Below are 24,184 nucleotides of genomic sequence, written 5' to 3'. Positions count from 1 at the left end.
CTGGTGACTTAACAGTTTTTATATGAATTATAACAGCAGCTTTTCTCACTAGAAGTCATCTCATTACTGAGCTTAAAATGTCACCCACTTGGAAGGGTGAGCCCATGTCAGCACAGTATCACTTCTAGGCTAGTCACATCAGAAGATAACAACTAGGCATAGCAAGGCAGACGAGCTTACAACAGTTATGTGGCCTAAACCTCAGATACATTATATTTAGACAGGTTTACATAAAAGATGTATATTTCATTACTGTATAAGGTAAGCTCTGAAAATATAGCTTTATATGTATAAAACATGAAATTGTTCCAAAAATCAAACATGATTAAGTATAAAAATCATGGAGACATAAAAATGCATAAGCGGCTATTCTGTGCAAGATGAAGTAGCTCAGGCATCGTCACGTTTTCTTTTCTTCGCTCCTGTGTTCTTAGAGCCAGAAGGCTGAAGCATGTTTGTAGACTTCAGGAAGTTCTCTGAGCTTTTTTCTTCCTGTTTCGCATCTGCACGCTCTGACTGGCAAGCTTCGGATGATGCAGCCTGCAACAAATAACATAGCAGCGCCCTGGTAACGTCCAGCCACTCGGCTTTCTTGTGAGCTCAGCAGTTTTGGCCCCTTCTGTCTCAGTCAGCTCTTTAAGGGATCTGGTCCCTGTCTACAGTTTCTGATCAAATATGGGCCACTGTCTGAAATAAAATAGGGATGTGGTGAGACACACCGGGAAGAGGGCATGCAGTTCCCAGAGGCTGCCACAGCAGAGTTAACACTAGCTTGCAGCCTCTAGAGAGCAGACTGGTTTTTTGGACACTTTTATTTATTTATTGTGTACGTCCATGCACACTGCGGAGGTCAGAGGACAGCTCACAGGAACTGGTCCAGAGGTGGATGGAGCTCAGGTTGCCGGGGTCACAGAAAGGACTTGTATCACTAAGCCATCTTGCTGACTCCAGCAGAGGCTTCTTAACTGGAATAGATCCTGCCCAGTATTCTGAGGGAAGTATCTCATGAATTAAGACTTTAAATGGAGTCCTCACTCTACACTGGGCCAGTCTAAAGCACTCCACTTTTCTTTTTTTATTATTATTATTTTTAGCACTCCACCTCTTATCTGTCCAAAATCAAAACACAGGAAGAAAACTGACATCATCTGTGTCCAAGCAAACCTAGTGAAGGACAACAGAAAGGCAAACTGAAGGCTTCAGGCACATGCTAAAGATAAACAGCCAGTTACCCTGATGCTGGTCCGGGCGGGCCTCTTCACTTGCATAGTGACAGCATGGGCCTCACTGCTGAGAAGACTGGCTCTGGGTCCCACCTTCAGATACGAAATGGTAGCGTAAGCCGTGAAACTGTAGTCTTCTCTGTGGAAGAATAGAGCAAAGCACAAAACTTGGAAGGAGTCACAGAAAACATTTTTAAAGGAATATAATTTTAAATAGCATGAATATAAAAAATAAAAACCACTAGACCAACACAAATATAACCCTTAAAGGAAATAGGTTGGGGATTTTTGTTTTGTTTTGTTTGAACTTTTTTGACTTTATGATCAAAGTTGAAGACTATAAAGCTGCAGTCACATCAAACAACTGCCGAGCTGTTGACTGGTCCAGTTACAGTGGGAGAAACATGAAGAGCCAACAGACAAAGGGCTGTGTACTTGAGATACTGCTGCAGGAGAGCATGTGCGATGATCTTCTCCAGGTCTTCTCGGGGAAGGCTGGGGGCAGCGACACCAGCCACTCTCAACTTGGCCGCTCCCTTTCCCATCCAGGAGTCCATCAGCTTCAGTGGGGTGAGCTTTTCATTCAGCCCTTCTGCCTGCTTCAGAATCTTGATGAGGTCTCTGCAGTGCTGTGTTATATTCTTTTTCTCAAGCACTGCAAGGACACAGACATGATGGGCAACTGGGATCTAGAGGTGAGGGTGAGAAGCCCCTCTGCTGAAACTGGCTCAGTTAGCACTGTGGCCCTTACACATTCTTCAACGTGCTCAGAATGAAGACCAGGGTGTTCCTCAAGGCTTTATCACCAGACCAAGTTCTGTTCCTAAACCCACATAGGGATTATGATGATGTAAAGAAAATGACCTGGCTATTAAAGCCGCAGTGTGCTCCAGTAACAAGTGTCTGCCAGACATCACTGGGAGGTGTACACTGCAGGAGACAGTGCTAGCCACACTTTGTTATGTGATTCTGCTCATGACACCACACTCTGAAAGCCAGTCTAGGCTCCTGAGAACATTCTGGATAGAAGTCCCCAAATACTAGACTTAGTACCCTGACTTACATGTCAACGTTCACATGAGTTTGGTCTCTGTAAGACAGCTTTGTGAGCTAGTAATCAGTATCTGTAGCTGTCAAGGTAAAGTGTAGAGAAGTTCACACACTGCAGCATTGGAACTCAGGGTCCTCTAGAGATGGCCGCTCAGTCCAGCTTCTCAAGAACACAGCACCAGACATGGGTTCCTGTGTCCTGAGAAGCCACTGACTTCTCAAGAAGAGTATAAAATACTAGAGATGGTCATAACATTAGCCTTTGCTTGTGTAACAGTATTTCCATTCACAGGAATTCTAACTTTAACTTACTTCTTAAAAATTCTAATGCCCTCAGTATAGCAATGCAAATGTGTCATGCACATTTGACTTACTTTTGTTTCCAAAATTTGTATCACTTTTGAATCTGAAAAATTCTACTCAGTTTGTCTTTTAGATCTGTTTGGAGGGTCTAACAGTTACCACATGCAGCCCCTGCTGCGCTGAGCCCTTAGGAGTCTAACACAAGCTTACCAGTGTCTTTGCGGCAGTTGTCACACATTTTGTTGCAGGCGTCTGCATTCCACACTTCATCGAAATGTTGTGCTATCAGCACACGGCGACACCTGCAGACACACGAGAACAACGTTTTCTGACTCTGCTTCAGAGCACACACAGGCCATGCTGTTTGTCTGCTGCTGTCACCGCAGTCCCACAGATGTGGTGACTATGTCCACACAAGTGTATTATCTCACCATTGTGTGAAAATGTCAAAGTCAAGGCGACAGAGGGCAGATGTAACCCTCTAGAAGCTGCCCCCACTCCTTGGTTGCTGGGCCTCTGCCTTTAGAGCTACCAACTGAGGGCTCAGTCTTCTCTCATCACAACAAACTGACCTCTCTACTGCTTTGGCCACTTCAGGACCCCTGTGACCACAGTGGACCCGCCCAGGGAGTCTCGGGTGACTCCTAGTGTCAGCAGTGTGTTGACAACCATTGCTCCAGAAGTTATCTGTCTAACTTTGAGGAGAATGTCCTTGATGATAAAGTAGTTTCTTGTATTTTAGGCTAAATCTGAAAATGGTCTTCACAGGAGTCTCCTGGGCTTTCAAAGGAATTTCCACTTTCTCCTTTCTTTTGACTACTGAGGCATCAGTTGGAAAGAAAATACCATTTCTATCATTGGCAGGTCACTGCTGCCTTCAACATTTCTGAACTCGTCTGTGACAAGTAATACGACACAGGATGGTCAAAGCTCTGAGGCAGAGACTGCCATCTATTTCCTAATGAGAAACTTGGCCCCGCCCTGGATTATCAGTGACTCATAACCAGGGTGAATAGGTGTGCCTGAACTTCACTCCACATTACCTATCTTCCCACACACCTCCCACAGTCACTACAGGCAGCTATACAACAGAACCAAGTGGGAAAGGCCTCATTCATAACCTGAGGCTGGCCTGAAGGGTCAGCTCAGAGACAGACAGAGCCTTTTTCCTTATATGAATGCAGTCAAGGCTCCAGGTACCCCACCACAGGCATCTGCTTTTCAGTGTTGTTCAGCACTAACAGTATATTCAGTGGTACTCAGCCGCCATGCAGCACATGGCATGGTGCAGGAGAGCAGGTGGCTCACTTGCTTAGACTCTGGCAGTACGACACCATCTCGTACAGTTTCTGCTGTCCCACATTCTCCATGACCACCATTGAGCTGATCCTGAATATGTCTCCAAAGCCGTAGTACAGAATACAGTCTGCTCTCGAGTCATCGCGACCTGTGCTTTGAGGAATCTTGGGTTTACATCATTGCTTTCCAAAGTCCATAGCATGCAAAAGCATATGTCATTCGGCTGACAAAACCTGACAATACAGCTAGAAGCTTTCAGATGTGAAGTTGGTCTGTAAGAGCTACCCCGGGGGCTTCAAATGACTACAAAGAGGCTTATCAAAAATCAGCTTATGAATACAGAAAAAAGAATGTCCATGAGTAGGTTGTACATGTGAATCTACTGAGTAAATTTCCAGGTGGCAGACATGAACATAATATCTTACAACATATGAGAAACAATTCTTAACATCCCAATAGAATATGTGTGAATAACTATAAATATGATCTCTAAAAAGACGTGTTCTACAAATTTCTACTAAAAATGAGTATTGAAAACTTAAAACTTAAGCATGTGTCTGCAAAGCATCCTGAAATTACTTCTGGATGGGAGCCCACGTACCAGCACGCCCACTCTCTTGGTAGTAATTCTCCATGGATTTGCTCATTGAATGATGGATGACAAACCTCACATCTGGCTTATCAATTCCCATACCAAAGGCCACTGTCGCCACTACCACCTAAAATGTGTAATATTAATTTATATGTCAATTGATTTAGTTATTTAAATATTTTTAAAGGTAAGTTAGGCTTTCGTAGGAAATACATATACTTAACCTGAAGCTCGTTGGCTGACCACTGTGTATGAACCTTGGTCTTATCTTCTGGTTCCATATTGGCATGGTAAGTGCCTGCATGAATTCCCAACTTTTGTAAACTAATGGTAACTTGTTCAGAGTCTTTCTGAGAAAAACAGTATATGATTCCTGCAGTAAAATATGACCAAGTATTAGATATGTATCTGGGAATTAATGTGCAACATGCCCAAGACACCGAACCATTATGCGGCAAAAAGGGGAAGTGGGTTATAAAAATGCCAGGCCTCTGGGCACAGGCTGACTGTTGGGTATACTCCAGAGATTGATATGCGCTCACCCTAAGGAGAAGTGAGCCCTGAGCTACCTGCCGGGGTTTAATCCTCACTCCACAGACTTCCTAAACTGATGTAAACTCCGTAAGATGCTGTGGGGAGTGAATCTGAAGACTCTGCTGAGACATGGTGACACTCCCTATCCAGGGTGGCACAGCCCCACATGTGTAACCACCCCTTCCAGCAGGGGCAACAGCTGTAGCCTGTCTGGAACCTACTTGACCAGGAACTCCTTTTACCTGGACACCATTACTCTCTACTAACAAGCTAGAGGACAGTGCTGACAGGGACACTACGCTTCAGTATCCCTGAGTAATCTTGGTTGTGTGACTCAGGAACCGATGCTCCCAACGTTACCCTGCTGTACTTGCCGTAAGGTACTGTGTCTTGGATCTCACTCAGTAAGGACCCATCAGGCACTGACATGCAATAGTAAGTATGTAGCACTGTTACAGCCCTATTTGACAGCAAGCAAGCAGGCAGCTTTCACTCCAGCTGGGACAGGGATGCCACACAGCCCCTGATACCAAGCCAAGGGACTTGATCTCATTTTCAGGTACCAGGCCTGTATGACTGGAAGGATCACGTTACAAACAGGCCTTGTTTTTAGCATTACCTGATTGCCCTTTGTACCGTCCATTGATGAGCTTTACAATGTCCTCAGTAAAGTCTTCAGCGCTTGAGGGCTTTTGCCGAACCTACAAAAAGCTGTCCCATTAAAAAGTGGACTCACCAGTGCCACGTTGTGCTTGCTAACAACCTCTAAGGTGTGATTTGCTCGTGGGCAGTGTTTTCCTGTCACTCCCCTCCTGGCCTCCCAGGACTCACCCACCTGATTCATCCCTGCCTCTTCCCAGCCTCTCTCTTTGATTTTCAGTCTTTAACCTGCCAGAGAGGAGGCACCGAAACAGCAGGTAGCTTGTGAAGGTGGATGCTTTTCTACTGTCTGATGCTTTAAAAAACACGAAGCATAGTGTGGATGTAATGAAAATGAAAAGATTAAATCTGTCCTTAAACCAACTGGAAAGAAATCAGAAAATGACGCATATATTTTACCCTCAAGCACGTGTTAGATGAAATCCATGGGAAATACTAACAAACTCATTAGTATGCATTTCTGTTCCTATTACTTCGTTACACAGATGTCAGCAGAGCTTTTTTTCACTCTCCTCAGTCTTAAGCCTTGTGTAAGAAAGAAAGTAGCACATATACCACACTTGCTTAAATTGTATATAAAAGACCACACAGTACTGTTTTCTTTTTAGCCTAATTGTGTGGATTATGCTACACAAGACCCAACCAAACTAAAGCACTAATTTATGAGTGACCTAATGATTACGTGATGACATTAAAAACATTTATACTAGGTCATTATGTAAATAAACATAGTGAAAAAGTATGCGTACCTCATAATAAAGATTTGGTCGGTTGAAAGATGCTGTAAAAGTCAAACATTTTCCCACACACAGGATTTTCTGTGCATCTTTCAAAACATGGTTAGTTGCTGTTGCAGTCAGCCCAATCAGTGAGGTGTTGGGAAACTGGCGCTTCAAAATGCCAAGTGCCTTATAATCTGAAAAAGATGACATGGTCGGTCTCTCAGAACCCTCAGATAAAGTAAATTGACCCTTAACAGCACACAGATGAGTGATGGCCCCACAGTTTTACTTGCAAAGTTGGCTATAACTAAATTTGAAGGTGTGATACTTCCTGAATACAGAGGCATTGCTGCATTTTCTTCAGAACTAATGTTCTTGACAGAGGGCGCATTACCTCCCTGTTGAAAGCAGGTGGTATGTAGGTTCCTCCTGACTGAAACATTGCTAGGAGGCCATTCAGGCTCAAGAAATGCACATGACTGAAAAGGCATCTCTGTGAGGTTATGTAAGTAAACAGTTACTGGGGGAAAGGAGGCTCTCCAGCAGTGTAACTGCCTGTGAGTCCTAAGCAGGACTCTGTTGATGCAGTGGCACAGCTGCAAATCACCCATGTTCCTGTAAGCAACATAACCCCCACTGCTTCACCAAGCTGGACCTGTGTGGAATTGTTTCTTTGTTGTGCCATTAACTTCTCTATCTGGGGTGAATATCAGTGATTGCCCCAGAAAAAGTCATGCGATAAGAGATACTAAGCCTGCTATCACGCTGTGCCCTGTAGTATAGTTGTTAAACAATGGGCTTAAGAGACAGTGAGATAACCAGAGCACTTGACTATACTGCAAGCAGCAAGCGAGAAGAAGGCATCAAGCACCTGTGTGATCATCACTCATCTACCACCTGCTGCCATCCAAGAGCAGCAGTTCAGAGTAGAACAAGACAAGAGCACTGCTTTGAGAACCTGCTTCAGAGACACCACTCAGGCAGGGTCAGACTTGTCACACACATCCACTCGTGACAAGAGTGGTCCTTCATTCCCCTTCAGTACTTAAAATGTTTGCAAGGAACTGAAAAGGAAATGTGGTAGGAACTGCTAGGTGCCAAGACAGCCATGTGTGTGTGCTGGAAGAGAAGAGGACGGCCTGGGAAGCTGTAGATTTCAGAGATGGCATTTACATCAGGTCTGGAAGAACACACACAAGTTCACTAACAGGTTGCGCAAGACAGTATGCAGCACCAAGCAATGTGAGACATGGCCAGCAAGCCCCTCAGGGCAACCAGAACACAGGGTATGATCTACTGTCAATCAGTCAAGGAATTCCATTTCCCAGAATCCACTCCATGCACAGCACCAAGAGCTAGCTGTTTCCAACATCTTCCTGGCAAGTTCTAGTTAACCTAGCTCTCTTCCACTCTTCTTTGGACTCCTCTTCCAAGTGCAAGCTTTGTCAACCAACACTGGGCCTGCTAGAACCTTAACAGCGGGGTCCACAAACGCTACAAGAGGTCACGGCCTCACAGAGGGCTGTCTATGAGCTTCCCCGCTTCCCTCTGACACTGTGCGGCCCTCCCAGCCCTGGTACGTCTTCCTTCAGTGCTCAGGAGAGTGCTCTGAGGTCATGCGCTGGTCCTCCAGCTTACCCCTTCAGACTCCTATGCTCAGCTCCACCTGCAGCTATGCAAAGTTTATGTCCTATAATCAATTCATAAAAATCCTGTCAGATTTACAGTGCCTCTGATTTCTGCCTGCATTCTCGCTAACACGCTCATGAGAAACCAGACTTAGGAGAAGCTATGAACAATACAGCCGTCTGTTCTAAGAAGCCAGGACTCCTTCTGAGAGGATAAGAGAGGACATCACACAACTCTCAAGTCAACATACAGGCTCCTTTACAGAAATCAACCTCGGAGAGCAATGCAAATATCATGCTAGAAAAGGCAAACATGAGATGAAGGGCATCCCATTACAAGGCCCATGTCAGATCCCTTCAGTGCTGAACTGTGGTGACAATACAGGTAAGAAAATGAAGTTAAGATCGCTGGTTGCTCAACTGGGTTCCATTCCCTGGACCCACATGTAGCTTAGTCCAGTCCACAGGAAGCCAGCACTCTCTTCTGGGCTTCTCACGCACCAGGCACACATAAGGTGTGCTCATACACAAAGGCAAAACAATTATTTTTAAATAATAGAGTTTTTGTGTTGATATTTAAGAAAAAAAGTTAAAAACCTTTAAAAAATTCAGTCTTTGGGCCATATGATCACGGTCACTGAAGAAATGTAGAGAAAAGAAAAAGAACTCTAGAAAACACTGATATTTAAGGTAAAAATGAAAGAGAAACTGGAAAGAAAGAAATTCAACATCGTTTGTTACTTGATAGTAAACAGGGAGAAGAAAGGGTCACGGTTTGAGGTGACCAGTGTGAACTACTCTAAGGCACTAACACTCAGGTACTGATAGATGGGACCTGCTGAAGGGCTGGAGACAGCGAAAGGAATAACGGACTGACTGACTGACTGACTGACTGACTGACTGGAAGCTGAGCTGTAATGGGAAGCAGTGTCGTTATGGAGACAGCAGGGATGGGACTGCCCTCACCTGATGCAGGCTGGTAGAATGGCACAGCCCAGGGCAAACGCAGCAGAAGCCATGGCTGTGGCACAGTGACTGCATGGAGAAGCCATAGGACCCATGGACCACAGGAGGTCCTTAAGAGTAAAAAATCCACAGAAGGAGAAGGGGGCAAGGCTAGAGAATAAGAATTCTTAATGTAAAATTATGGCCAGGTGTGGTTGCACACACCTTTAATTCCAGCACACGGGAGGCAGAGGCAAGCAGATCTTTGTAAGCTCAAGGCCAGCTTGGACTACATAGAGTTGCAGGACTACACAGAGAGACCCTGTCTCAAAAACCAAAGGAAAACTAATAATAATGTGAAGAAGATGATGATGTGCGCATGTATGTGTATGCTTGAGCACATCCATGCAGGGGTCAGTGACCGCCTTAGGTATTGGTTCCTCACCTACTCAGGCTGAGACAAGGTCTCTTACTGTTGCTCCTGCACTGTCTCTACCTGCCACGCTGCAAGCCTCCAGGGATCCGCCCTCCCATCTTGACACAGGAGTGCTGAGCTTTACATGGGCCCTGGGGATTCAAACACAGGTCCATACACTTGCATGGCAAGTAGTTTAACCACTGAACTTTCTCCTTAATGAAGACTTTTTAAAAAATATAACAATTCTGAGTAACTCTCTAGGGTGTTTGTAGGATCAGGTTGGCAGCTGAAGTGTTACTAAATGTCTCATCAAACTTCAACTGCTCTGAGCTGGCTAGGACACTTTCTGGGTGAAAAACCCAGAAAGATGAGACTGGGTTGTTGTTGTTGTTGTTGTTGTTGTTGTTGTTGTTGTTGTTGTTATTGAACCAATGAGATTTATTAGAGTTGCTTACAGGAATATGGGGAAGGAGTTGCACATGGGAGCACAAGGGACTCAAAGGGAGTTGCTATGATGAAACTCAAAACAAGCACGTGAACAGCTTATGAAACTGGACAGCCAACGACACTGCACACCTGCAGCATATCACAGGTTAAAGAGCACCCTGTCTTGGTGGCTCAGTTTGTCTCCTCTTCTAAGTGGTGTGATTTGTCTGAGTTTCTTCATGTGAGTGAAGCATTTTGAATCCTGTCAGCATCAGGGATGTCTTGAGGCTATCCTCAACACTATGTCCTGCATCAATCAGCTTCCCTCAGAACAGCTCAGGTCATTCTCTAGGAAACTGCTGCACGCGTGCGGCACATTCTTCAGCCTTCTCTGTTTTGTCTTCATTGTGAAGTAATTGACATTGAACAAGTGGAAAGTTTTAATGAAAAATTTCCAACATTGCCACATTTTCAAAATTTCCCTCGGCATAAACTCTTGATGATTTCTAATGCTAAGACTTGAGCATGATTTAAGGCTTCCACAAGGGTCTCATGTTTGTAATGGTCCTCTATTGTGGGGCCTCAAGTGCGGCTAGGGACAGTGCATGGGTAATGCCACATTATTTCCTATGGAAACTTTCTTCCCTCCTATGAATTTGCAGATGTTTTCTCATCCCTGAGAGTTGAATGAACACTTTCCCTCATCTACTGCATCTGTAAGGGTTCTCTCCTGCATATATTCTCTACTGTATCTTAAGAGATAAGTAAACAGTAAAGGACTGTCACAGTCACTACGTTTGTAAGGTCTCTCTCCTATATGAATTCTCTGATGTTTTCTAAGATGGCTTACTTGGGTTCGGACCACGAGGGTGCGAATTGCTTCTATCTGGGAGAGGATCAGCATGCAGGCCCAGAGACGCCTGGAGATTCGTCCCGTGGAACTGATACCTGGAAGGTTTACTCTTGTTCCCCTTCACCTCTTTTCCCTCCTGTATAGGATAGTGGGTTGTATAGTAAAGTCTAGTTGTTAAGAAACAGAGCCAACACGGCATATCTGGGTGTAAAGGATTGTCACGTTCACTGCATTTGTATTTACAGCTCTACAGAGTCCTTAGTAAATAGGAAAAGTCAGAAGGGGGCTGGATGCTAGACAGCAACGTGGAATAGTAGGCATGTATCTCCCAGGCTAACATGGATGAGGTGCTGCACTAATGAACGGAAGCCAGAGAAAGCCAGTACCCACGCCATGCGCGGCCAGTCTCAGTGAGGCAGGCACTTCCAGCACACTGAGCCGAGCGCACCCAGCCCCAGTGGAAGCCTACGTACCAGGCCTGAAGTCATGGCCCCACTGACTGCAGCAGTGCACTTCGTCCACTGCGATTCGAGTCAACCTCCCAGCCTCATAGGCTTTCTCTAGTCTAGACATGAACATCTTGCTTTTCGCAATTTTCTCTGGAGTCACATAAATCAGCTTTAACTGGGAGTTTTTATTCACCATTTCAGCATGAACCCATTTGACATGTTCCTATTAAAAGACAAAATAGACACAGTCAGAGTAGAATTGAGCTGGTGGACCATGATACTAAGTGAAAATTGAGTGTTTGTTTTTTAAAAGCAACAACAAAGCAATAGCCAGGGCTCTTCTAGAAGCAGATGCTGGCTCATTAGATCTGAAGCTACATCCTTCTATAAGCTTTCTGGAAAACTGTGTGAACAGTATTCTAGTGACTTGCTTACATCCAGATTGCTGAAAATAAAATCAGTCGCTTAGCCAAAAAAAAAAAAAAAGAAGAAGAAGAAGAAGAAGAAGAGAGAGAGAAAGAGAGGGAAATGGAATGTGATAAAATATTTCAGTAAAGAATGTGTATAATTTTAAATTAATAATAAAACCCAAAATGTGAACCAAATACAGCAGTTCTGCCTTAATGGTAGGTTTTACAAATTCATTCATTACATGTGTAAGTATACATCCAAGAACTAAAATATTTAGTTGTTTTATCACTATTTTAATTAAATTGTCAAATAGCTATTTAATAGGTAGACTCTTGGGTATACTTTCCACCAAACATTTTATAGTATTAATAATTTAGACAGAATACTATTAGTGTTTCACTGAGCTATCTTTGTCTCTTCACTAGAGGCATGTAGAGAGGCCAGCACCACGGCTCAGAAGGCAGCAAACGGGCCTGCTGCCAAAGCTGACAACCAGAGTTCGCGCCTCGGGATCCACATGGTACAAGCAGAGAGTGACTGCTGCAAGTTGCCCTCTGACCTCCACATGCGAGTGCACTGTGGCACTCCTAACTCCAGTGACACGCAAAGAAGTGTGACAGGACAAAATGACAGTTAGTTACACACTAAAATTTTCCAATTAAAACATGAGGCCTGGGATTTGTACATATGAATAAATCAAGGGGTTAAATGTATAGATGGTGCCTGGCAGTGGTGACGCACACCTTTAATCCCAGCACTTGGTAGGCAGTGGCAGGTGGAACACTGTGAGTTTAAGGCCAGCCTGGTCTACAAAGGGAGTTCAGGACAGCCAAGGCTACACAGAGAGACCCTGTCTCAAAAAAAAAAAAAGTATAGATGGTGAATGGCAATATTTGCCATAACAGAATTTACAAAGAGCAGCCTGAAAGTGGTCTATCCTGCAGATAAGGATAAGAAAATCCATGCCCACACAAATATGTGCTATTAGTAACTCATGTTCCATATTAGACTAGAATGCATAGAATGCACAACTAAGTTACTCCTTGCTAGCTTTTTCTGTGTGGTATACGCATGTGTAGACGTTGACATGTAGTCAACACCAGAGGTTAAGAGTGAAGTTTCCTCCTCTATGTTCCCCACCTTATTTTTTTAGGCAGACTCTCTCACTGAGCTTTGAGCTCATCACTTAGGCTCGGCTAGCTGGCCAGCAAGCTGCAGGGATCGCCTGTCCCCAGCTCCAGGGCTACAAGTGGAGCCACTGTGTCTAGTTTTCACATGGGTCCAGAATCAAACTCAGGCTGCACGCATGCTGCAAGTGCTGTCCCCACTGAAGCACTCTTGCTTTTGTAGTACATAACACAAAACACATTAGCAAATGCTTCCTATGACGTACAAGGCAGGAAGAAGGCCGTCATGTGAAACGCACGGTCTCCGTCAGCGCTAAGCTCTGAGTTGCTGTAGGACAAAGCAGTGCCTATGAGAATGAGCTTGCTGGTTGAAACAAGCTTACTGTGCACACTGAACCCAAACTCTATGATGTCACGTGTCATAAAACACTAGTGCTTTTCATGGTTTTTTGCTTTTTTTTTTTAATCTTTATAAGTAAAAGAGGCATTTTTAACTCATGGAGCACACAAAAATAGACACTGTCCACCACTTACCTATGAGCCAAAGATCATGACTCAATGTAATATTTAGGGTTTATAACTTATAGGCAACTCAGACACACTGAGACTCCCACATCAGTTAAGAGTTTACATCTGAAAACCCAAACCATATTCACTTACCTTAGAGCTAGAAGCGTTCAACATAGTAGCTGAAATCCCCAGCTGTTTTAAAACCATCAGCTGATCTTCCATAAGAGAGATGAGTGGGCAAATCACAAGTGTAAAACCTGGAAGAGAAAATAAAACAAGACGTACTTTCAACTTTACACGCCCAGCACAATGGGCTGAATGCTCGCTGTACCTTGTGGGCAGTTGCCAAGCAGATTTATCAACGTAACTATTTCTTAGCTCCATAAATAAGAGAGATGGGCAAGATAAATGACCACGTATAATGGGAGAGGCGGCTGAGCAGTTGAGAGCTGAGTCTCACACAGCCCCGGGATTCAGTTCACAGCACATGGTGATTCCCAACCCTCTGCAATTCCAGTTCCGAGAACTTCAATGTCTCCTCTGAGCTCAGAGACTCCCTACATGCATGCGGACACAGATGTACACTCACTCACACACATAGTAACTAAAACACGTATTTTTAAGGAAACATAAGTCTCTACCTTTCTTCAATCCTATAGACATACAGATTTTACTATTTTGAATTTGTTATCCTCTTTAACAGCCAATATAGAAAATGTCAATGAAATAACACAGGCCAAGCCTAGTACTAAACTGCTGCATAGGCGAAAACTTATTCCACAGCTGTGCAAGAGAACACAGCCTGTGCTGTGCTGCTCAGGACGGCAGGCGCATGTGGGCTTCTCACATCAGATGAAGTCAGCTGAGTGCCAACACTGAGCAGTGCGGTGATTAAAGAACTGTTTTTATGTATGCTGCTATACGCTGTTGAAATGTCACTTTACATTTCTACTCTTCATTCCTCAATAATCTGGCAAAGGGGAAACAGATTTCAGTGTATTTACTCAGGACCTTCACAGGACTCTTGCCCTGTCAGTTACTCTGGTGACTGCGAAGGCACTTGCACATGGCAGCCTCGCTCACCTGCGCAGAGCTCTCAACCCACATCTCCTCCCTCCCAGCCCACCTGAATGCCGGTAACTATTGTGAATCCCACGTGCCCGACACTGATTTCATCATTTCTCTCTCCATCCTCAATAAGTTATTTCTCCAGTGTAAGCCATTTTAGACAGTAACTGCTACTAACAGACAAATGCAGTGAGGCCTTATTTCTAGTCACTTCAACTTCTGCCACCCTTTGTTGTACATACCCTCTGAGCACAGTGCTGGCAGCTGGTAGCATAAGCTCTTCCCACCTCCTGTGGGCATAACAAGGAAGATATCCTTTCTAGCCATGGTGACATTGACGGTTTCTAACTGCAGAGGCCTGAACTTCTGCAGTTTAAAAACATTTCGTAGCACATCTTTAACTTTTCCGGACCATGGAAAATCTAGGAAGAGGAAAAACAGGCTAAACAGTGTAGGATGATCAGGACTGTAAATGAGATGTGAATGTGAGTGGCCACTGTTTTCATAAATCTACCGGAATATATCAAATCACACAAACATACATAAAACTTTTAGTATTTATGAACCACCAAATGATTCTAAGATTTTTATTTTATTTTTATTTTTTTATTTTATTATTATTTTTTGGTTTTTCAAGACAAGGTTTCTCTGTGTAGCCTTGGCTATCCTGGACTCATTTTGTAGACCAGGCTGGCCTTGAACTTACAGCAATATACCTGCCTCTGCCTCCCTAGTACTGGGATTAAAGGCGTGCGCCACCTCACCTGGCTGATTTTTAAAATTAGTATAAGTCATCAAAGCAAAAGCATAGTGACTGTTATATGGTTATTACATCAGAAACTAATGTAACCATTTGCCAGTAACTGAAAATTAGCACACTGAAGGAGGACAGTGCTCAGCCAGGCATGGGAGAGATAGTCTGAATGCTGACTAAGGAATTCACAGTACCCTGAAGCCTCAAGCATAAATTAATTTAACAAAACTCTAGAGTTTGTGTGTAAATATTTTGCATTTAGAGACCAGTACTGAAACTTAATTTCCACACACATACAAAATTGTAATTCCTTGAAATAGTCCATTAAATTTAGTAGTATGTTTAATACAACAGTTTTTAATTGTTTACATGTATATATGGATGTTCGCCTGCATGTATGTAAGTGCTTGCTGCTTCAGAGACAGATAAGGTGCTGGATACCTAGGACTGGAGCTACAGATGATGTCAGCCACCATGCAGGCACTGGGAACCAAATCCAGCAATCAGTGCTCTTAACCACTGAGCCATCTCTCTAGTTCTTCATTCAAGATTTTAAATGAAGAACAGTTTGTTCTGAGCTGGGTGTGGTGGCACATGCATTCAAATCCAGCATTCAGGAGGTAGAGACAGTCGGGTCTCTGAGAGCAGGGTGCCAGATTGGTCTATATGAGTCCACCGACAACCAGGGCTATATAGACTCTGTCTCAGGGGAAAAACAAACAAACCAGGGCTGGGGGAGAGGGGGTATGTGTTCACTATGGCAAAGAGTAAGATTTAGCTAATTCTTTGTTTTATTTAATGCTTTAAAATGTAGCTGATAACCTATTCATTTTTTAGATAGTGATGTTTGCTACTAAAACCATATGTTGAGAAAATAAAACCCTAGTTTTCAAGTCTACATATAAAATCCCACAGCACATGGATAAGGAATGGTCTGGCTGTAAGTTCCCCATGCCCCAGCCTTATCTCCTGGTGCCCACTGACACACATGGAGTGATTTGATTCTAGAGTAAAGCCACCAGTAGGCATGGGACTGGCAAACCTTCTTTATTCCACACAGCTGGTGAAGAGTCACAGTCACCACTCGCCTCCGCATCTGAGCCCTCTAAGCACTGCTTGATTCTCTTTGTCAGGACTGACTTCTTCTGAAGGAGCTCTTGCTGCCTCTCTGTGAGTTCTTGAATCTGGATGTCAATCGCATGGAGCTCATTAGTTACGGATTCCAGTTCCTCTGTCAGAGCTGTGAGGTGGGGACAGGACGGACAGTGTGAGGTTCCCTACTGGCTTCTGGACATTTCTCTGTCTACATTACAAGACTAAAAGTAGCAGAGCAGAGGGCTGAGAATGTGCCCTAAAGTCACAGAGACCTGGGTTAGTCCCCTTCCCTGTGAAGGACTGGAGCAAAACACCAGGCAACACTTCCATCCCCCCTTCTTCCAGATACCCATAATATCCAGCTCCCGGACCTCAGTACTGTTGGGAAGAGTAAGTGGGACAGCACAGGGAGTTCCTGACAGGCGCCTGGTCAGAAGCTAACCATGAAATAAATACAGTTGCCATTCTTAGTGTCACACGGAACTGGTCTGAGAGTCTCCTAAATCTGTCCAAGCCACCTGCTGAGGAGCCGTTACTCCAGGAAAGCCTTCATGTTTCGGCTGCTGTGCTGGCATGGTAACAACCTGCAACCACACGCAGGTCAGTGGAATAGGTGAGAAGGCAAACAGCGCTGTGCCAACCACTACTGGAGTCATGTATTGACCCAAGTATCGAAAGCAAAGTGAGATTATTTTGGATGCCACATCAATGGAAGTGAGGGAAATGTTAAAGCTAGTGTATGACACCTGCTCGAGTAATCAGTGTGCTTTAATGCCTCTTCCTGTGATGCAGTTTTATGGTTATGATATGAAAAGAAGAAATGAAGCAGCCATCAAGTCCTCACGACGGGGGCAGGTACAGGGTCAGGTGCACCTGCACCTCTCTCATATCAGGGATCTGCTGGTGCCCCCTGTTGCCATGGGTCAGAAGCGAGCTCCAGAACCTTCATGGGACAGCGAGTGGCCTGCAACTTTTCTGTGTTCCTGGATATTTGGTGTAGGTTTGTTTGCAACTTTGTGTGGCTGAGGCCACAGCTCTTGAGCAGGACACAGAATCCTGGACATGACGGCACACTGACACAGGTCCCAGTGAGCACCAGAGGAGTTCCACACTGTCCTCCTGAGTTCCAGCTTATCCTACAGGATGCAGCCCACCCGTGCATGTCTGAGTGCAGCCTCCCCTGCTGCACAGGCATCTCCCTTCCTCACTTTTGGCACAGCTAACCAGGCACTGCTGCTTACCTAATTCCCACAACCACACACAGACTCTTACTGTCGTTGTTGTTGTTTTATCTTTGCAGTACTGCACTTAGAGCCTCAGGCGCACCACACAAGCATTCTACCCCTAACCTGCAGCCTAAGTCCTCTTTGTATTTTGAGACAGGGTCTCATTGACTTATCCAGGCTGCCTTGGAACTTATAATCCTCTTCCCTTGACTTCTCGAGTACTGAAATTACAGATGTGAGCCACCACATCTGGCAGCCACTCATTTTCTACCCATACCTTCCTGCTGAAATCAAGTGTGGCTAGCCCCAAGTCTTCCAAGAAACTAAGTCACTGTGTGACCTGTGCTTCCGACCACTAGCACACTGATTCATAGAGCAGGCTGCCAGTACCATAATGGAGGTGCAGTGAGACTATGAGCTCACACAGGTTCTAAGTGGCGGTAAGAACAGGCACAAGCCTATCCTGTCCCCTCGTCCACCTCATGACCCTATGATCTCTCAGGGAACTCCTTACACCTAGATTCTTCTTATTAGAGGAAGAAAGCAATGCAAGTTCAAATTGTAGAAGATTCTGTGGGACACACTGGCACAGTCTAAAACCGAACACAATTATTTCAGGAGGCCCTGGGCAACAATAAGGATAGAGTTCCAGTCTGCAGACCCTCAGGCGGTGGTTGTGGTTCCACAAGTGCTTCGGGTACAAATCGGTACTGATCCATCGCCAGTGACAAAGTGGCAGGATGGTTAGGTCTGGGCAGAAAGAACCTGGAAAGGTTGCTCAGGGTCTGGGGAGGGCTGTGTAGAAACTCCACATGAACATTAACTGTGAAGACTCTTGTGTCCTGTGTGAATGTCTACTAACAATAATAAAGATGTTAATGCATCAGGTGGACAAGACTATCTGGAAATCAACCAAGCCCATTCTTATACAAAGGCAAGAACAAAGTGCCTCAGCATCCCCTCACAGAGACCAACTGAAACAAGCCACAAACAACTCACGCAGGAAGCTGGAGAAGGTGGCACTAAACCACCAACCCCGACCACCGACTCCCAAGAACAAGACCTGCATGCCATGTCCTTCTCCTTCACTTTGTAATTTGCCCGTTGCCATGCTTGTGGCTTTGTTTTTTATTTCTTTGTTCCTCTCCTATTTCCCAAAAACCTAACATAAAACAGTTAATAGTAGTTAACACCCTGCAATAGGCTGAGTCTCAAGCTAACCAGGAGGTGACTGAGATGAAGACAATCTGTGCCCTCTCTGGGTGGCTGTACAAGGCAGAGTGGCACCATGGCAGAGGCACAATTGCACCACTGCCTTCATTTCTAAGTTGAGTAAGGCAGAGGCCGAGTGGTGGGATCTGTGCTGTGCTGCCTTGCCAGGGTGGAACTACACTGCCCACCATCCCCTTCCCTGAGCAGTGCTGGAGAGCTAGCTGGACAGCACTGAAAGAGAAAGCCCTCCTTTCCATATCTACATATATAGAGATCAGTGTCAGATCAGGGCTGGTCACCTCCCTGGCATGGAACTGCTGTGAGGTAACCTCAGGAAAGCAGCAGGGCTGGAAGGGCCTCTAGATCCCATCCTCCCTCAGTTCCTGAGCTTTCAGCTAGGCTGTGTGCAAGTACAGCAGCCCTGTGACAGCCTGATGCCATCTTCAAAACTGTGTGAGAGCCAAGGAGCAACTCACGTGGTAAGAATTAGCAGTCCGTCCTCAGACAGTGCCTTTGCTGTCACCATGTTCTAGGCCCCTTCTCATTCTACCTGTCACCCAGCCCCCAGCTTAATGCCAGACACACCGACAACACAGAGAGAGGGCGTAGCTACTTCCCACAGTCATGTCAGGGTTAATCACTGTTGTGAACCCCTTCCAACAGCCATGGCACTTCTGCTTCTCTAACTTAATTCTGCCTGATGCAGGTGTCAGCGTCAACCTTTGCAACAAAGTCAGCACTAGGGGCCCCTGTACGAAGTCCTGATGGCCTAAGGATGTGAGAAAATCTGGTTGTTGAGATACTGCTCAAAGCAATAGTGTTTCTAAAGCTGGCTATGTGGTACAGGTTACAGGAGGTGAGACTAAACACCCAGGTGAATGAGCTCAGCAGCCCATGAAGGAGAGCAAGACGAGAGACAGCATGGAGCCTACTGCCGCCTCTTCATCTCAAGAGCATGCTGAGGACACTGGGGCACATGCCAGTGTTCCCACATTTGTGGTTCATGTGTGGATGTTCTCGCAATGCTCCAAGCTGAAAGAGTGGTTTCCTCCTCTCAAATACAAAGGAACACACCAAAGGCAATTTCAGAGGGTGCTTCAAATACAGACCAACAAACGGGTAGAACAGTAGATGAAGTAGGCTAACTTCTGAAAACGGCTCTGATCCGTTCTTTGGTTAGTTTTAAATCATAGCGACTGGGAGAGCTTAAGTCTGGGTAGGCAAGATAGAAAGTGGAGTCCAACCGCAACCACACCACAGCCCTGTTCAGCAGCACCTGTTAGTCTCATCTTGACTGTGAAGTGAAGACCACTTGGGTAAGGATCTATAGAAATCATTATCACTGATTACTAACCTGCAGACTATGAGAGCAGACAAAGCCAAAACTTAGGCCTTATAAAGCCACACTTACTTACACGTAGGCAAACTGTAACCCTGTATGCCTGCTTGTGTGGTGTGGTGTGCTCTATGCAGAAGAAAACCCTTTCTAAGTGTTTTTCTTAGAGAACTCAGTCTTGTTTCCCAACTAGGGTAGCATGCATCAGGCCACAACCATTACACCCCAGAAAAGACTGGAGAACTGTCCTTGTTTAAGTGCCCTGCCCTTGCCAGCCACCTGTTAATCAAACCAAGAACAAGATCTTATATCACAGCACAGTCTGATCATGTGAAACCTGCAATGACGGGAAATATATCAACACGCTGAGAGCTGATCTAAGTAAGGTTGACGACAGAGTGACTGCTTCTGGGAACTTAAACTACTCAGAGAGCCACATAAACATTTAGATTCCAGGGGCTGGAGAGAGGGTTAAGAGCACTGGCTGCTCTTCCAGAGGTCCTGAGTTCAATTCCCAGAAACTACATGGTGGCTCACAACCATCTGTAATAAGATCTGATGACCTCTTCTGGTGTGTATGAAGACAGAGTGCTCATATACATAAATTAATAAATATTTTAAAAGAAATCAACATTTGAATTACACAATAACCTTAAAAAGAAAGATTTAGATTCCTGTATGTCCAATGAGGCACTACTTAGAAAGAGATAGATAGATAGATAGATAGACAGACAGACAGACAGACAGACAGACAGACAGACCAAAAGTAATGTCAGTTTAAAACAATGTCACACATTTCAGGCATTAAAAATAGAATAATTACAGAATTCATTTAGTACTGCATCTGTATTCTATATCTGTTTTTCAAATCACATTCCAGAACTGTACAAATCGTTAACATGTGGTTGAGAACTAATAAAACTGATGTCAACTAGCATTCATATTAACTGGGGCAGTGGGGTTATGAGTGACTTATATTTTCTTCTTTATATGTTCTCAGTTCCCCCAGGACATCAGTCATAAACATTCTCAGAAGCCCCATGCACTACTGATGGGAACTTAAAGAATGCAGCCACTGGGCAAAACAGCACCAGCCCCTCAAGACATTAAACATAACTTTACCATTTGAGTCACCAAGCCCAATTCTAGGTATACTCGAAAGAACTGAAGAGACAGCCAATGAGATGGCTCACTGAGTAATGCTTCCTGTGCTCGCCTGGTGGCCTGAGAATCCATGGTCGAAAGAGCACTGACTCTGACCTCTCCACCAATGCTGTAGCACACATACACCCATATTCACACCACAAACACACAGCTAAAAAATTAAAAATCTGAGTTGTCAAATTTGGTAAAAATATAAAATAGACAAGCAAAACACAGCGCAGCAGATTACATACAATGGAAAATTACTGGCCCTAAAAGGGAAAAATACTGCCTGAAGTGGTGGTGCACACCTTTAATCCCAGCACTCAAGGAGGCAGAGGCAGCCCCTGTGAGTTCAAAGCCAGCCTAGTCTACAGAGAGTCCAGGACAGCCAAGGCTACACAGAGAAATCCTGTCTTGAAAAAACAAAAAACAAAAAACAAAAACAAAAACAAAAAACAAAACAAAAAAAACCCAAGAAACAAAAAAGGAAAAGTACTTTCTGCCTTGATACACAGTACCTTGAAGGCATTATGCCATTGGAGATCCCCCCAATGCAGACACCTCTGCGTATAAGGTCCCTAAGCAGGTGAAAGAAAAGAGAAAGGAGGACAGCCGTTCTCCAGGGCTGGAGGAAGGGAACCGTGAGGAGCTTCACAGAGCAGCATTCAGCCTGGGTGGAGAGGGTCTGCAGATGGACAGCAAAGACAGCCGCACAGTGGGAGTGCTCTGATCTCCAGTGACCTGTTTGCTTACTAATACTGAAATTAGGGGAAATTTTGCTGTGCATATGAACAAAAAAGCTTTTAAAAATCATTTCTAGAATCAAAAATTTTCAAACTTTTTTTAATCAAAAAGAAAATCAAAGTAGAACACAGTAACATACAGAATAATTGTGTCTACTAACCTGAGACGGATGCCATTCTAAAACTGAACTGGAGATCCAAACGTCCTTCTGAAAGTGAAAGAACAAGCACAACAACATTTTCTACCAGCAATAGTGTAGGGGTCGGCAGAGCTCCCGTCCAGCATGCACAGGCATGAGTGATCAGGCAAGGCAGGTGTCTTCAGGGGTAGATCCCTGTGCCACACACTTCCACAGTCTTCTTTACTATCAGCTAAAACTGTTATGGTGCAAACTGGGTACGTGCAGGACCATCTCCTCCGCAGTGCTCCTGCCCCACAGGAACAGGAGCAGGCATCCCTAACCAGTCCTCGCCCTTCTGCCTTGACACACATTCGCTTGTTCCTAGACAGCATCATTTTCAAAATCATGCCGGTTCTCCTTGCCTCCTGATGGCAATGCATCCTTCTTCACTCTTTGATGTCTCAGTTCTGCTTGCTTCAGCTTTGGCATCACCAAGATGTGAACTCAAGATGGGTTTAGCTACACAGGCTCATGAGTTAAATCTCCAGTGCCACAAAACAAAGACCAAACAAAACCAATACTATGAATAATGCTCAGGCAATGACAGTCTGCCATCAGTAGGTACAAAAAAGTTAGTAAATACAGGGGTTTTCTTCTTTTTTTAATACTATAGGTGTTGGTGCCAAACAGCAACATCCTACAGTTGCAAAGTGATATTGCCAAAAACACCAGATACTAAATAGGTCTGCCACCAGGTCCATGTGTACCTTAGCAAAATGACACACTATTCCTCTAAGCTTTTCTCACCGCCTTAAAAACTGGAATGACAGGACTCATGGCCTCAACTGACTGGGATCTGCCTGCCTCCCACGTTCTGGGACTAAAGGCATGCAGAGCCATGCTTGGCAGGTCTCATCTTACAAATAAGAAGTCGGATAAAATAAAATATCCCAAAATAATTGAAAAACATAAATAGATCAACCACTTAGCATTTTACTGCGTACTTGCTTTAAAGAGGTACAGTTAAATGCATGCTTAAAAAAATAGTATCGTGGGCCGGGCATGGTGGCACACGCCTTTAATCCCAGCACTCGGGAGGCAGAGGCAGGCGGATCGCTGTGAGTTCGAGGCCAGCCTGGTCTACAAAGTGAGTCCAGGACAGCCAAGATTATACAGAGAAACCCTGTCTCAAAAAAAAAAAAAAATAGCATTGCAAGCAGGTCATTTTCAAGACCTCCCCTCTTTGGCAAGGAGCTTAGTCCATTTCTCTGGAAACTTTTCTCAGGAGCAGAAAGAGAGTGGGGGTTGGGGATAAAGCATGTTAGTATCCTATTGGCTTAAAAGCATCTGGGACAATTAAGAATAGGAGAAAACATGACTTATATTAAATTTTAATGATTAAAACTTAAGCCTGAATATGCACTTTCCTGAACTGTAATGGTCAAGTTTTTTTGCTCAGTCAATGACAATCTGTCATCATTACATTTTTAAAAAGTTAGAAAGCATGTTATTTTACTTAATTTCAAATTTTGCTAAATCTAAGAGTGTTCTCCAGTGACAAGATTCTGCAACTTTCTATTCTCACTTGGATTGTTTCTTTTATCGAATCTGTACCCTTATTATTGAACCTTAACAAGGATGTTAAGAGAGGTAAGCCTTGACTACATGGTATGGAATGGCCACACATCACTAACGGACATTTAAGGATGGATGTGAGTCAAGACTCCTCCTTCCTCGTGTATCTGAGCATCCCTTATCACTCCCTAGAGTGATAGATAATACTCCGTCCATGGGCTGTAAAGTCCTCTATCAGAGCAGAGATTGATTTCTCTTCACTGTCCCTTGCCCAAATTACGTAATTCACAACAAAAGATATCTCAACACGAAATACATTCAAGAACTAGTTAAGTTACGAAGAGGCCTTGTCAGTCAAAAGCCAGAGGCTGGTCTGCAGTCCTCAGTGCGGGAGGAAAACGCACGCTAACCCGGGGAGCAGCCCTCCTCCCCGCCGCCTCCGCAAGTGGAAGGAGAAGAGCATGCTGGGCGGCCAGAGCTCCTGAAAGCGAAGGCAGAGGCGAGGCCCGGCTCCCACCCGCGCTGCAGACAGTCACCGCCCCGCGCGACAGGTTCCGAGCCGCCACGCACCTGTCATCCGCTCCTAGGTAAAAACCTTCCCGCCACCACGCCTGCAGCGCCCACCCTTCCGGATCGGCCCCCTCCACCAATCACAAGCCAGCCCTTGCTCTGATTGGCGGCGTGGACCGGCGTCCGGGCGCACGTCCGAACAAGAACGCGTGCTATTGGCCTTGCCGCAGCCAATGGAGAGTGGCCT

The 24,184-nt window shown here is 44.8% G+C and overlaps 1 protein-coding gene across 3 annotated transcripts; it reads right to left on the bottom strand.

The window, feature by feature from the left end:
- Nucleotides 1–33: 33 nt before the first annotated feature.
- Nucleotides 34–24,089, bottom strand: RECQL (RecQ like helicase). Of its 3 annotated transcripts, none has more exons than XM_084766683.1 (15): nt 23,998–24,066; nt 21,892–21,939; nt 16,015–16,212; nt 14,461–14,640; nt 13,301–13,407; nt 11,127–11,325; nt 6,411–6,577; nt 5,621–5,702; nt 4,692–4,840; nt 4,477–4,594; nt 3,885–4,023; nt 2,787–2,878; nt 1,659–1,878; nt 1,233–1,362; nt 34–540 (listed from the first exon to the last, which is right to left on the bottom strand). In XM_084766683.1, the coding sequence occupies exons 1-15, from the start codon at nt 24,002–24,004 to the stop codon at nt 391–393; spliced, it is 1,986 nt and encodes a 661-aa protein (XP_084622809.1). In that variant the 5' UTR covers nt 24,005–24,066; the 3' UTR covers nt 34–390. The 3 variants fall into 3 exon arrangements, with proteins under 3 accessions (XP_084622809.1, XP_084622810.1, XP_084622811.1); XM_084766684.1 differs by lacking the exon at nt 23,998–24,066 and adding an exon at nt 23,838–23,949; XM_084766685.1 differs by lacking the exon at nt 21,892–21,939 and having other exon boundaries at nt 23,998–24,089.
- Between the last annotated feature and the right edge of the window lie 95 nt (nt 24,090–24,184).

This window comes from Acomys minous (assembly GCF_964271855.1).
Source record: "Acomys minous genome assembly, chromosome: 17".
In the NCBI taxonomy this organism is placed as follows: Eukaryota; Metazoa; Chordata; class Mammalia; order Rodentia; family Muridae; genus Acomys; species Acomys minous.
This window is presented reverse-complemented; position numbering and strand designations above follow the sequence as displayed.